Genomic DNA, 13,513 nt, shown 5'->3' on the forward strand with positions numbered 1-13,513 from the left:
GACAAATAAAATTTGATTTGATTTTGAGTATGCATGTGCTGAAGATGTATGCTGTGATGGAATGCTAAGCTTGCCGAGGAAACTTACCCTTAATTATGCCCATCGCATCCTCATGTTACTGAGCCTACTACACGACAGATAAATCTCCTTATTGCAATCCTTTGAATATTCGATGAGGGTAGTTGACGTCAATAGCTTGTATTCAATGGAGAGAGATGCTCTGATACTAGCCTCATGCCATAAATATGCATAGCCATCTCAAAGTTGACAGGATGTTACGTGTCCTACCTATAATCAGTACACTCGTAACAATTTAAGCATTACAAAACTTTGATCCGATCAAATAAACCTCTCGTAGCAAATAAGCCATTCATTTTTTTGTTGACCAAATTTGACACTCATTGACCTCCATAAAAACCTCCTTGCTTGGAGGGCGAAACAATACCACCTGTGGAGGGAGGCATATTTTCCTCTCTTCCTCTTTCACCCTGGTTTCAGTCAATAGAACTTAGAGACGGTTTGAGCAGTTAGAGGAAACTTTGGTCAACGGAGTTCAACTCGGGATAAATCGGTCATACGAAAGTGGCTCACCTTTTAACAAAGTACATTTCTATGGCAGCAAATCCTTTAGAACTAACCTACTCCAGGGCAGATTAACTCATATTTAACTCCACTTAGGCTACCTTGAAAGAAATGACTGAGCCGTGAGTTGAGGACCAATGAAATCAGATTCCCTTTTTCTTGCAAAGATTGCTTCATCATCCCCTTCATGTGAGGAAGATGACTGATATTGAATTAAACAAATGTTAGTTTTTTTTGTGTTAAAAAAGTAATGTTGGGCCTCCCGAGTGGCAGTCTAAGGCACTGCATCACAGTGCTAGTGTAACAGTATAGCTTCCGTCCCTCTCCTCGCCCCTACCAGGGACCCTCTGCACACATCGACAACAGCCACCCTCGAAGCATCGTTACCCATCGCTCCACAAAAACCGCCACAGGAGTTGCAAGAGCACAATGGGTCAAGGACATCCCAGCCAGCCAAACCCTCCCCTAACCCGGACGGCGCTGGGCCAATTGTCTTCCGGTTGCGGCCGGCTGCGACAGAACCTGGAATTTAACCAGGATCTGTAGTGACACAGCTAGTGTAACCGATGTGAAATGGCAAGTTAGTTATCGGTGGTGCGCGCTAATAGCGTTTCAATCAGTGACGTCACTCGCTCTGGGACGTGAAGTAGTTGTTCCCCTTGCTCTGCAAGGGCCGCGGTTTTTGTGGCGCGATGGGTAACGTTGTTGATGTGTACAGAGGGTCCCTGGTTCAAGCCCAGGTTGGGACGAGGAGAGGGACGGAAGGTATACTGTTACATCAACATTGTCTCAACACGTACGAAAAACATTTATGCTTAGTCCAAAATAACACCGTTTTTCTTGTTCAGTAATTTTGCAGTTTAATTGAAGTTCAAATGCAGTACACTGCAGTTATTCTGCAATTATTGAGTCCAAAATACCACAGTCGACTGCAGTTACAGCATTTTTACTGCAGATTCAAAACTGCTATATTTTGTTATAAAGGGAATGAAGAGTTCGGAGTTCGACTCCATATACAACATGCACTCGCCGTTTGATAGAGTTCGACAGGCGGACGAGCAATATCCACCGTCATAGTACGGATGAAGCCTGAGCAGGAATGTGAAGCTAACTGAAGCTGTTTAGCTTTAGAAAACCCTGAGTAGATCTAGCTTTCTTCCTAAAATACCCCTTTGCTGTCAGCCAGTCTCCACTGAACCTGCCTAGATGGCACACATTGGTCTGCGTGTTAATAAACACACCGCTAGATGGCAGTAAAACATAGGGTCGTTTACATCAGGGGTGCATTCAGTTCGCTTCAACGTTTTCTACGTTGCGTGACGTTTTTACTGAACGGCACGTTTTCACCAAAACGGTGCACACCGTTCTTCAACAGGTACGTTTGCTTCCGTCTGGTGGGTGGGGCTTGATCAATATGGGTGTTATGATTTTAAATAACAAAACTCGTGCATTACACCATATTATAATAGGTCCCCTGGGACACCATAATCACAACGTGTTTCAATTGGTCATTCCGTACCGTTTATGTTGATTTCAACATGGGCCAGGCTGGTTATTTTAGTCGGAACAACACGCTCAAACGACCACTGACAGTAAGGTTTAATTCAATGTATTTATATAGGGGGAAATGTTGAAAGTACCAATCTACAGCTGTAAAAATACACATGGATACAAAATCTCTGCCCAGTAAAATTACATATGGATACATCTCCGCCCTTCTCAGGAGAATTGATTTTCAGACAGTTCCCGGTCATGGATTTTGGTAATCCAAAAGACAGCAGCACATTCTAATTTCTATCAATTCTATTTCTATGGTCCAATCCCTCCTAACCCAGACACTCCAATGAAAATAGTGCCTTAGTCGTCCAGTGAAGTAGCAACCAGACCAAACTATGTAGCTACAATTCTGTTTGTATGACTTAATTGCTATGGATTGTGGATGTCACTTGAAAGGTGGGCATTTTTAACACTTTAGGGCGTGGCACGAGCCAACGACACAGACTTTGGCCAATAATCGTGGAAAACGAGATCTTATGTACAGGCCAATAACCAATCAACTGCAAGCAAATAGGCTGCTATTCCCTGTGCATGGATTCTGTGCCGCAACTGCAAGCAAGCAAGCGAGTGAGTATAGGAAGTGCGTTTCTAGTAGGGTTGGAGCAAAACTCTGTGGTTGAAGTAGCGAATTTTGGCGTCGATGTGGATCAATATTACCAGCGGATAAATTACACAACCATACCATCATAGTTGTGAGGTCGGGGTCGTACGATAGGCTACGCTGCAAGCATCCCCGGCGCCATCTGGGAGGGAGAGGTTGTGTTGTGGCTTGCTAGTATTGCCGGCTACGACACGGCGTGGGTTAGCTAAGGGTGGGCCTTGGTATCTGATTGACCAGCCAGCTAGCAATCTAGCGACTTCAAATAATATCAAATCAAGTGTCAACCAACACATCTAACTTGCTCATTTTTATTTTTGCTGTTAATGCCCATTTGACAGCCTTCTGGGCGCATCCTAATTCGAAACTGATTGGACTATCACGCGCACTACAGTAGCCAAATGGGTGAGTAGCAACACTTTCTGAATCATACGTCATCCAGTTGTCAGCTATTGTAAAGATTACGCAGACAGATGTGGACAAAGTAGCCCACACGTGTAAGGGTAGGTGGTGCGTATCGTAATTAGCCAGCTAACTAAATATGTCCCATGTTTGCAGCCAACTAGAAGACCGCACTCTGTGTCTTGAGTTCTTGATTCATTCGAGTAGGTGGGGTGAAGAGAGGAAACGGGAAGCTGTCTGTTCGCTTGCCCATGCAATGGCATTATGTAACACGAGCATTGCTAGACAGAACCTGCATTCTTGACAGCCATACTGCTAACGTTATATTTTTTGGGGGTTTCAGCTCGAGCCTCGTATGGAATTTATTGCATTGAATCCTCAACTATGGATTATTTAGTTAAACACAAATTCTAGCTACGACCACATTACCACATGCATACATGTTGACAGCCGTACTACTTGTTTACTATCATCAGTGTAAGACATGTATGCCATCCATATCACACTGTTATGCAATAGTCCTACACTCACACACTGACGAATCGAGCTGTTCATGTCGCCTTTTATAGTAATTGTGTGCCTGACACTTTAGTAAGAAAAAATGCATTGACTGAGGATGCTCTCTTTTGGGAGTAATGTAGCTACTCCCATTTTAACTCAAATAATTTATTCCCAGTGACTTGCATTGGATTGTTGAGTAGGATGTACTCCTGTCTCATCAGGGTTTTTGATTTTTCCAGAATTCTGGGGTATATTTTGTGTATCCATTGCAATACAATGTGCAAGCACACGGTACTAGCCTCCAGAATATTCCATTATGTGATTCTGCAGAAAGGAGGTCAGATGAACCCATCCATCCACAGACACATGTCTTTATAGGACAGGGTTGGGCATCTTACCCTGAAGGGCAGTGTGGGTGCAGGCTTTTGCTCCAGCCAAGCAGTAACACACTTAATTCATTGCATTTATCAATGCTTTGATTGAAGACTGGTGGGTAGAATCATCAATAGGCACAGAAAGCTAGACTTATTAGTTATGGATAATTGACTGGCGCAGTCTTTATGCAAACATAGCCTGTTATGTGTTTTTAACATTTTTCTAACATGTCTTGTGTTACGATAATGCCTCACTCAGGCCTCATTAGCCATAGGGAGGGACCCTGACAGATACCATAATCTGAATGGCAAGACAAATCCATTATATAATGGAGGCCAGGCTGAAAAAACCCCCAACTCGTTTGACTGGTTTTAAAATTGTCACACGGTTTAATCCAAATCCTCACTGCACACATTTGAGACCATCTGCGGGAGGGGGAATGTCATGGTCTTTGCTCTTTCTCTCACTCACTCACTCACTCACTCACTCACTCACTCACTCACTCACTCACTCACTCACACTCTCTCTGTCTCTCTCTCTGTCTCTCTGTGTCTCTGTGAGTGTGTGGCTGTCACCTCAGCTCCTCTTCCCCTGGGGCAGCCCATTAGCAGAGCTCTGTAACAGCTCTGGATGTCAAAAATCTCTAAATAATTATTAGAGTTGGCCCAGCATACCAGGCGTACTGTTTAGACAGAGAATGCCCATTATGATAAGGACCCATCAAAGTACTGCCTGTGACTGAGGCACTTCCCATCATGACTTGAACTCATATCCACACAATATTATTGTATTGACATGCTCCTGTTTACCCAATGTTTGCTGATGCAGTCCTAATGGTCTGATACCCACTGCCACATGTCAGCTATGCCTACGGTTGTAGGGCTCCTCAGGGATGAGCTCTACAACTGCTCACATCCTGATTCTACTGGGGCTCACTGCTGTATGACCAATCTGTCTCAGTGTTGTCTAGAGCCACCATTTGAGAAGGAGGAGCCAGAAGGCTTTGGTTTAAGTCGGTTTGTCTGTCTGTCGACCTTTCAGTCTCTTATTGTGTAATAACGTTACAAAAGTGTTTTTCGGCCTCTTGTTTTGACACATTTCTATTTAAAATCAAGTCAAATTCTATTGGTTGCGTACACAGATTTGCAGATATTGCAGGTGCAGCAAGATGCTTGTTTTTAGCTCCAGCAGTGCAGTAATAATACATAGCAATACAAAACAATACGCACATAATTCAAAATGTTAAAATTAAGAAATATCAGAATGAGCAATGTCAGTGTCCGGAATATATATATATATATATATACATACATACATACATACATACATACATACATACATACATGGACATAAAGACAGTGTATATATATATATATATATAATGGACATATAGACAGTATATGAATATTAAAGGTGTACAGCAGTAGTTATATAGGATTAGCCATGACTAGAATACAGTGCATTCGAAAAGTATTCAGACCCCTTTCCTTTTTCCACATTTTGTTATATTACATCCTTATTCTAAAATAGATTAAAACAATTTATCTCAAATCTACACACAATACCCCATAATGACAAAATGAGAACAGGTTTTTAGAAATGATTGCATATTTATTTATTACAAATAATAAACATACCTTATTTACATAAGTATTCAGACCCTTTGAGATGAGACTCGAAATTGAGCTCAGGTACATCCTGTTTCCATTGATCATCCTTGAGATGTTTCTGATTAGACATGATTTGGAAAAGCACACACTTGTCTATTTAAGGTCCCACAGTTGACAGTGCATGTCAGTTCAAGAACCAAGCCATGAGGTCGAAGGAATTGTCCGTAGAGCTCCGAGACAGGATTGTGTCGAGGCACAGATCTGGGAAGGGTAGCGAAACATTTCTGCAGCATTGAAGGTCCCCAAGAACACAGTGGCCTACATTCTTAAATGTAAGAAATTTGGAACCACCGAGACTCTTCCTAGATCTGACCGCCCGGACAAACTGAGCAATTGTGGGAGAAGTGCCTTGGTCAGGGAGGTGACCAAGAAACCTCATAGTCACTCTGTCAGAGCTCCAGAGTTCCACTGTGGAGATGGGAGAACCTTCCAAAAGGACAACCATCTCTGCAGCATTCCACCAATCTGGCCTTTATGGTAGAGTGGCCAGACGGAAGCCACTCGTCAGTAGAAGGCACATGCCAGCCCGCTTGGAGTTTGCTAAAAGGCACCTAAAGGACTCTCAGACCATAAGAAACAAGATACTCTGGTCTGATGAAACCAAGATTGAACTCTTTAGCCTGAATGCCAAGCATCACGTCTAGAGGAAACCTGGCAACATTGCTGAATACCTATGTAAATTTGATACATTTGCAAAAAATGATAAACCTGTTTTTGCTTCGTCGTTATGGGGTATTGTGTTTAGACTGATGAGCAAAAAAAAAAGTAATCCATTCTCGAAATAAGGCTGTAACAAAATTGAAAAAAGTCAAGGGGTCTGAATAATTTCCGAATGCCCTGTACATATAACGTGGGTGAAACAGTACGTAAACATTATTAAAGTGACCAGTGTTCAATGACTCGATGTACAGAGGGCAAAGCATTCTCTAAGGTGCAGGGTAGAGTACCAGGTGATAGCCGGCTAGTAACAGTGACTAAGGTTCGGTGCAGGATACTAGGCAGAGGACGGCGAGTGGTGACTGTTTAACAGTCAGATTCAGACATTGACAAAATTATGGATGGTGGATTTAGTGTAGCCTATATGTCTTCTCATATGCCTTTAAACTGTGTGATATTACTTGTGGGTTGCTCTATACTGTATGGCTCAAGGTAGCAGCTGTGGTCAAATCTGCCATCCAGCCCTTGATAAAAAAAACAGTGTAGGCTACCTAAGACCTAGGAGTAAACTGAGGTCAGGACCACTGCCCATTCATCGTTTCACTTTCCCCCTCTCCCAGCAGATAACCTGAGTGATGCGTTGAAGAAGCTGAAGCTAGCCTCAGCTGACAGCACCACAGACAGTGTGGAGAGCTGCCTGGACTGCCTGCTCAAAGCACTGGCCCACAACAGTAAGTTTGACCCACACTCCTCAGACGGTGACATTGCTGGAGGGTACCCTTCAGGACCTTATGCACAGTACAGGATGGATGCAAGTTTATGGTGCTTTCAAGACCACTGGGAACTCTGATTTAAAACCAAGGTCAAATCATGACGTCAGTGAACTTCAGGTCAAAAAGTCAGGGCTCTAGAAAGATGCCTGGGCTTCCGACTTGGAATTCCGACCTGGATGACCGCTCAAAGCAACCCCCCCCCCCACCCCAGTTCCCAGTTGTCTTGAACACACTGAAGTCAGAAGTCTGAGATTTCCAGTTAGATTAATGCCACGTTCAAAACATCATTGACACATTAGCCCCCTAATGGGTTATATTTAGTGGATGCTTCTGGATTCTGTACCAGTTCTGATAGGTAAGGGGCTTATATGTGACTATCAAAACCATAGAAAATCTCCAAAGAAAATGGACAACATATAGTATCTAACTTTCTAGTCACCAGGCTCACATTTGTTTTCATGCAAGGCCCATCTCAGCCAGCCTTATTCACATCTGTCCGTCCTCCTTAGTTTGGGTAACAAAACCATCTGCCTGTTTTGGCTCGGCCTATCCAGCATCTTGTTGTTTTGAGCATTTTATTGGCCTTATTTGTGTGTTTTTTTTTTTTAAGTTAATTGAGTTGCTGGCTATCTGCATCCTCAGCTGTCTTTTAGCGTTGTGCTTACTGTTGTAGCTTTAATGTTTTACTGCACTTGGCAGCACAACCCACCCACTTCCTGTCTCTTGGCATTGGCAAGTGATGGTTCTGAACGTACAGTAGTCTGTTTGGGCGAGGTGCTGACCAAGAAAATAAAAATGCTTGCACACTTTTTCTGATACCACCTTTAGCCTAATAATAAAAATCAGTGATGGTCATTTATTTGGTTACAATAATAATTGAATGGCTACGCTAGTTTAGAACTGCTAGTCATTTTATTCATGGAACCCAACAAGTTGAACGATCTGGATGGAATGGAAAAGGATTATCCGCTTCACCTTGCCCAACTCACTATGCATCCTCTCAACTTGCCTCGTTTTCAAAAAGCTTTGGAGAAGGACAGAGGGCAGGGTCTCGGATCTTCTCCTTCAATAGAGAAAGGGAAAGGTGAATCCTAGTCAGTTGCACAACTGAATGCAACCAACCGAAATGTGTCTTCCGCATTTAACCCCTCTGAATCAGACAGGTGTGGAGGGCTGCCTTAATCAGCGTCCGCATCATTTGCGCCTGGGGAGCAGTTGTTGTTGGGGGTTAACTGCCTTGCTCAAGGGCAGAACGGTAGATTTTTCCACCTTGCCGGCCCAACGCTCCTAACCGCTAGGCTACCTGCTGACTCAGATGGGGGCAAGGGGATATAACGCAAGGATTCATAGAAAGACAAATTGAGAAAGCCCTTTTTTTTTTTTTTTTCTTCAACTGTTCACCTCCTCTCTCCCCTTCTCCTTTCCCCTCCTAGATGCTGACGCCAGTGGGAAAATCCAGGAGATGGGCGTTCTCCCCCTGCTTCCCACCCTGCTGGCCCCACAGTCCTCCTGCACCCCCAAAGTAGCCAACATCATAGCCGAGGTGGCCAAAAATGGTGAGGCACCCTTCGCTTGGTTTCTCCACACCTCTTCTCATCCTCCCCAGGAAGCGTCATTCTTCTCACTTTTGGTTCCGCCATCTTGTCAGTATCCAATTTTTACACTTTGTTTATTCTCAGGCGATTTAGCCTACATTTGTATGCATTTCTCATTTAGTTAGCATTATCTTAATTTTCCATGTTAACCCTTTAAACCCCAATAGAATTACCAGAATGCTGCTGTAGCTTACTGAGAATTTAAGATAAATGTGTGAGAAAAATTTGCTTTCAAGCACACAGACATGGCTCAAAAACAAACGAATGACAATTACAAGTTATCTTCGTTTTAAAGAGCACAACCTCTTCTTTAATGACACCACATTCATGTCAGTAGGAATAACACTAATTTTGTCTTCCATTGTGCATAGACACTCACTATCAAAAAATATTAGCACTTAGCACAACAACAAACCCTAGAGTATTTCAATTGTAGTAAATGTAACTAAATTTCTCACTCAAAATGTACCAATTATAATATATTATACTTAGAAATATTATTTACATATAAATAAAAAAAATGTATCCAAAATGTGATCATAGGACAATATTCAGAAAGTATTTCAAAACCCACACAAAGTAGGCTTTGATTTGACAACGATTCTTATTCTTTTAAAAATGCAAACAACTGTTCAGAGACTATTTCAACATGTAGATAACCTCTCTCAATAAGGTTTAGTACGGACCAGGCCTGACACAAAATGTAGAAATATTAGCCTACTTTGACAACTCAGTAACTGCAACCAGTATTAGAGAGAGAAGATAAAAAAATAGATGTTCAGAGACAGTAAAAGATTTGTAGGACAAATTCATATTTCACACTGTCACGTTAGTGTTTGCATTTAGCCTACAATATGTCATTGAACCGCTGGAAGCACGGCCCCATCATGCAAGGTGTTGCCGAAAACGTAGAGCACCGAAAGGAGGTTTCTACACATCTCCTACTCTTTGCCCTGCATCTACTCAGGATGCACACCACACACCCTCTCTCGCGCCCTTCAAACTTCACCTGCTTTCAAATTATGAGTTAAAACTCTACACACCCTGGTGTCACGCTCTTGTATCTCCTCTTCCTGGCACTGTAGCCATATCACAAAGTGAATGCACAAGCTGCATTGTGAAGGCCTTCTGGGACCAGCGCCTGAGGTTTCTGGAAAGGGGCCCCCACACAATGTACGCCTTTGTGATGGCAATGTTGAGCATCCCCCAAAACACATACTGTACTTCCACCATTTTCTGCCTGTGCGTCCAACGTTGTAATAGTTCCTCAGTTCGTCAAGATGGTCAACCCCTCCCATTGTCTTGTTGTAATACATTACAAGCTCTGGAACAGATAAGTTCCTACCACTTTTAAAAACAACTCCAAAACCCCTGCCACTGTCACTTTAGCCCCAGGCTGTGTGGTACAAGGGTGAATAGTGGGACTTTGCTTTTCTTTGTCCTCCCTCGTGTTCCTCTTCTACTCTCCTCTTCCTCTCTCGCTCCACATCTCTATCCCTCCAATCATCTCTAACGCCTCTTCCTCCCTGCCTTTTGCTGCTGAGCCCTGACTCCCCACATCAATTCATTCTCTTTTACTGACCTAAAGGAACAGAGTGAGAGGAGCAACAAATAGGATACAATTGTGGTCAGGAACATAATGTCTCACACTCTCTTCTTCTCAACATACACACCAACTCTTCCTAATAAGGGGTTTCCATAATGGGTGATAGTTCCACGCCTCCCGTTCCTCCCACACAGTCTCTCTCCTCCAATCAACTCATGCTTTCTTGCCTGACAGACTAACTACAGAGTTCGCCAACGTTAGCTGATTAGTCATGAAGCTCGGACAGTTTCCAAATGAATTGCATCGGTAGAAACGGTACAAAACAAGCAACTTGTTAGCTGGCTATGAAAAAAAATATCCAACTCATCATATGAGCTTCGCTGCGTAGGCGTCTACAACCCTAACGCGACAGGAATACGAGGCTATGAATATCTGCCCCAAGCAAACATGACAAACCATAACCTAAGCCCAACAGGTAAACACTAATTGTTCTAGCCTTCATTTTGGTGACTAGTTAGCTGGTTGTCTGTATGGCTAGCTAGTGAAAATGACAGCTGAGGTTGAAGGTTTGTGAGCGCAGGCCAATTTTACCACTACACACAATTTTTCTTGCCTGACAAACTAACTAGTTAGCTAGCTATAGTAAGCAGCTTGGGCCATTTCCATAAGACGTACAAGACAAAGCAACCAAATAGTTAGCTGGCTATATACAGCTAAACACTGCAACTATTTACATGAGACAGAGAGCAATCATTCGAGCTCCACCGCTGATGTGCTCACCTGTACCAACAAAGTTATGACAGGATTTTCTAATGTCAGCTATTCCAAGTTTCACTGCATCAAACATCGACAACACAAAACATATATATGCTGTTTCCTTATTCACTCACCTCGACATCATCTCTTTTTAAAGTGCAAGGACCTGTGCAAATCCGTATCACCAACCAACATCGATAAAGCCTCTTTCACAGTGGAAAGTTGTGAAAGTCTGTGAAAAACAAAATGTTAGTCAAATGACTGCATACCCTGCTTCTGGTTGATGAGAACAGCCATGCGAATATGACAGCAGGTCGTTAGCAAGATAATATTGCGATATTGACACACATTGTTAGAAAAACAAGCCCGTTTGCGGCCGCTATAGTAATTTAAAGGCAGTCGACAGCCAAATTTGGATTCAAAAGGCTTAATTGAATGGGATGGTGATTTATCTATTTGGAGGGCTGATGCTCAAGACTATGGATGAAAATGTTGCGTGTTTTCAGTCTTAGATAATGACGTATGGGTGATAGACTATATATTTTTGCTGTGTAGCCTAGATTGTGGACTTGTCCTTGTTTGTTGTTTGTCCACCCCACTCCCCATTGGAAATTCTGCCTTTTCCCGTTCTAACGGCCACAGATTTTTACATTTACATTTTAGTCATTTAGCAGATGCTCTTATCCAGAGCGACTCACAGTAGTGAATGCATACATTTCATTTCATACATTTTCTTTTTCTGTGCAGATGGCTTCAGACTCCTAACAGCAGGCACCATAGGAGACCTGTTTGTTGGTGTTGCCATCTATCTTGCTTTCGTAGACAGTAGTAATTTTCACACATCGCCACAGTGAATCATTTATTTACTCCATTCCATACTGTGGCTTGATCAAAGGAACATGCACAGCAGTGAGTGGCTGGTTGTTGAGATTCAGGAACTGTTTGTTAGAGACCGTAAGATAAAACGTGAGATTAGGGGATAGATTTATTCATTCTATCAACATAAGGCATTAATAACGCTCTTATTACCTATGACATAACAGCTAAATAGTGCGCGTGTTAAAGCTTTACGATAGCACGGTTGAGATTGGTCATTTAAAATAAGTTGACGGCTTCTTGACTTCTCCAGTTGTAAAGTCGTCACATTTTCTTGGCCACGTATTGGACTCGGGTAGTCTTCCGTTTGCCATGTGACAAATTATAATATGCATGGCCCCTCAACCCAGATGCTGCAGTGTCAGAAGATGCTTGTAGGGTAATTATGAGTGGGTTTCAGAGAGGCGGGCACCGCGTTGAACGGAAGTGACCGAGTTGGGGGAGGAAACGGTTGAGATAATTCATGTACTTTTAGCAGCATCTAATGATCGCTGCCTGCTGATGTGCCAGCCTGAGCATTTACACCAACCCGCTGGCATTTTATCTGTCAGTGGCCCTGGAAATTTCTATGCCCAGTTCACTGTTGAAGGCTCACTGTGTCAAACCTACTGGACTAAAATAACCTTTTTTTTTTTTTTGCATTCCTGAGTAAAATGTATTTGGAAGTTTTGGCTATGCTCCTGTTTCTCTTCACAGTCCACGTTTCATAAGGTATAGTTTTAAGTTTGATTTTACTGCTTGCTTGAGTTACTTGTTGTGGAATAGAGTTCCATGTAGTCATGGCTCTATGTAGTACAGTGCGTTTCCCAGAGTCTGTTCTGGTCTTGGGGACTGTGAAGAGACCCCTGGTGCCATGTTTTGTGGGGTATGCATGTGTGTCTGAGCTGGGAGCTAGTTGTTTGAACAGACAGCTCTGTGCTTTCAACATGTCAATACCGCTCACAAAGACATCTAGTGATGCAGTCAATCTCTCCTCTATTTTGAGCCAGGAGAGATTGACATGTTGATGTTAGCTCTCCTTGTACATTTAAGGGCCAGCCGTGCTGCTCTGGGCCAACTGTAATGTCCCTCTTTTTGGCACTTGACTATATGACTGGACAGTAGTACAGGTGTGACAAAACTAGGGCCTGTAGGACTTTTGTTGATAGTGATGTCAAGAAAGCAGAGTAGCTCTTTATTACGGACAGACCTCTCCCCATCTTAGCTACCGTTGCATAAATATGTTTTGAGCATGACAGTTTACAATCCAGGGTTACACCAAGCAACTTGCTCAAATTCCACATTATTCATTTCAAGATTTAGTTGAGATTTAGTGAATGATTTGTCCCAAATGCAATGTTTTATAAATATTTAGGACTATCTTATTACTTGATTTTACCCATTCTTAAACTGACTGTGGCTCTTTGTTAAGTGTTGCAGTGATTTCACTTGCTGTGGTAGCTGATGTTGAGTCATCAGCATACATAGACACACAGGCTTTACTCAGCGCCAGTAGCAGGTCATTAGTAAACGTTTTTAATAGTAAGAGGCCTAGACAGCTACCCTGGGGTATGCCCCCCTTTTTATTTTATTTAACCTTTATTTAACCAGGAAAAGCCCATTGAGACCGACTCTTTTTCAAGGGA

The 13,513-nt window shown here is 42.7% G+C and overlaps 1 protein-coding gene across 5 annotated transcripts in view; it reads left to right on the forward strand.

Moving 5' to 3' along the window:
• The first annotated feature begins 2,602 nt into the window (after positions 1–2,602).
• The window catches only part of LOC115194229 (RAP1, GTP-GDP dissociation stimulator 1), a 56,782-nt gene continuing 45,871 nt past the window's right edge, over positions 2,603–13,513 (forward strand). Inside the window, exons 1-4 of one of the 5 annotated variants that reach the window (XM_029753740.1) lie at positions 2,645–2,706; positions 3,079–3,142; positions 6,963–7,073; positions 8,549–8,671. In XM_029753740.1, coding sequence (XP_029609600.1) covers positions 3,139–3,142; positions 6,963–7,073; positions 8,549–8,671 — 238 coding nt within the window. In that variant the 5' untranslated portion in view covers positions 2,645–2,706; positions 3,079–3,138. Of the gene's footprint in view, positions 3,143–6,962; positions 7,074–8,548; positions 8,672–13,513 lie in introns of all 5 variants that reach the window. The other 4 variants (XM_029753742.1, XM_029753741.1, XM_029753739.1 and 1 more) reach the window with 4 other exon arrangements.

This window comes from Salmo trutta, chromosome 5 (assembly GCF_901001165.1).
Source record: "Salmo trutta chromosome 5, fSalTru1.1, whole genome shotgun sequence".
Taxonomy (NCBI): domain Eukaryota; kingdom Metazoa; phylum Chordata; class Actinopteri; order Salmoniformes; family Salmonidae; genus Salmo; species Salmo trutta.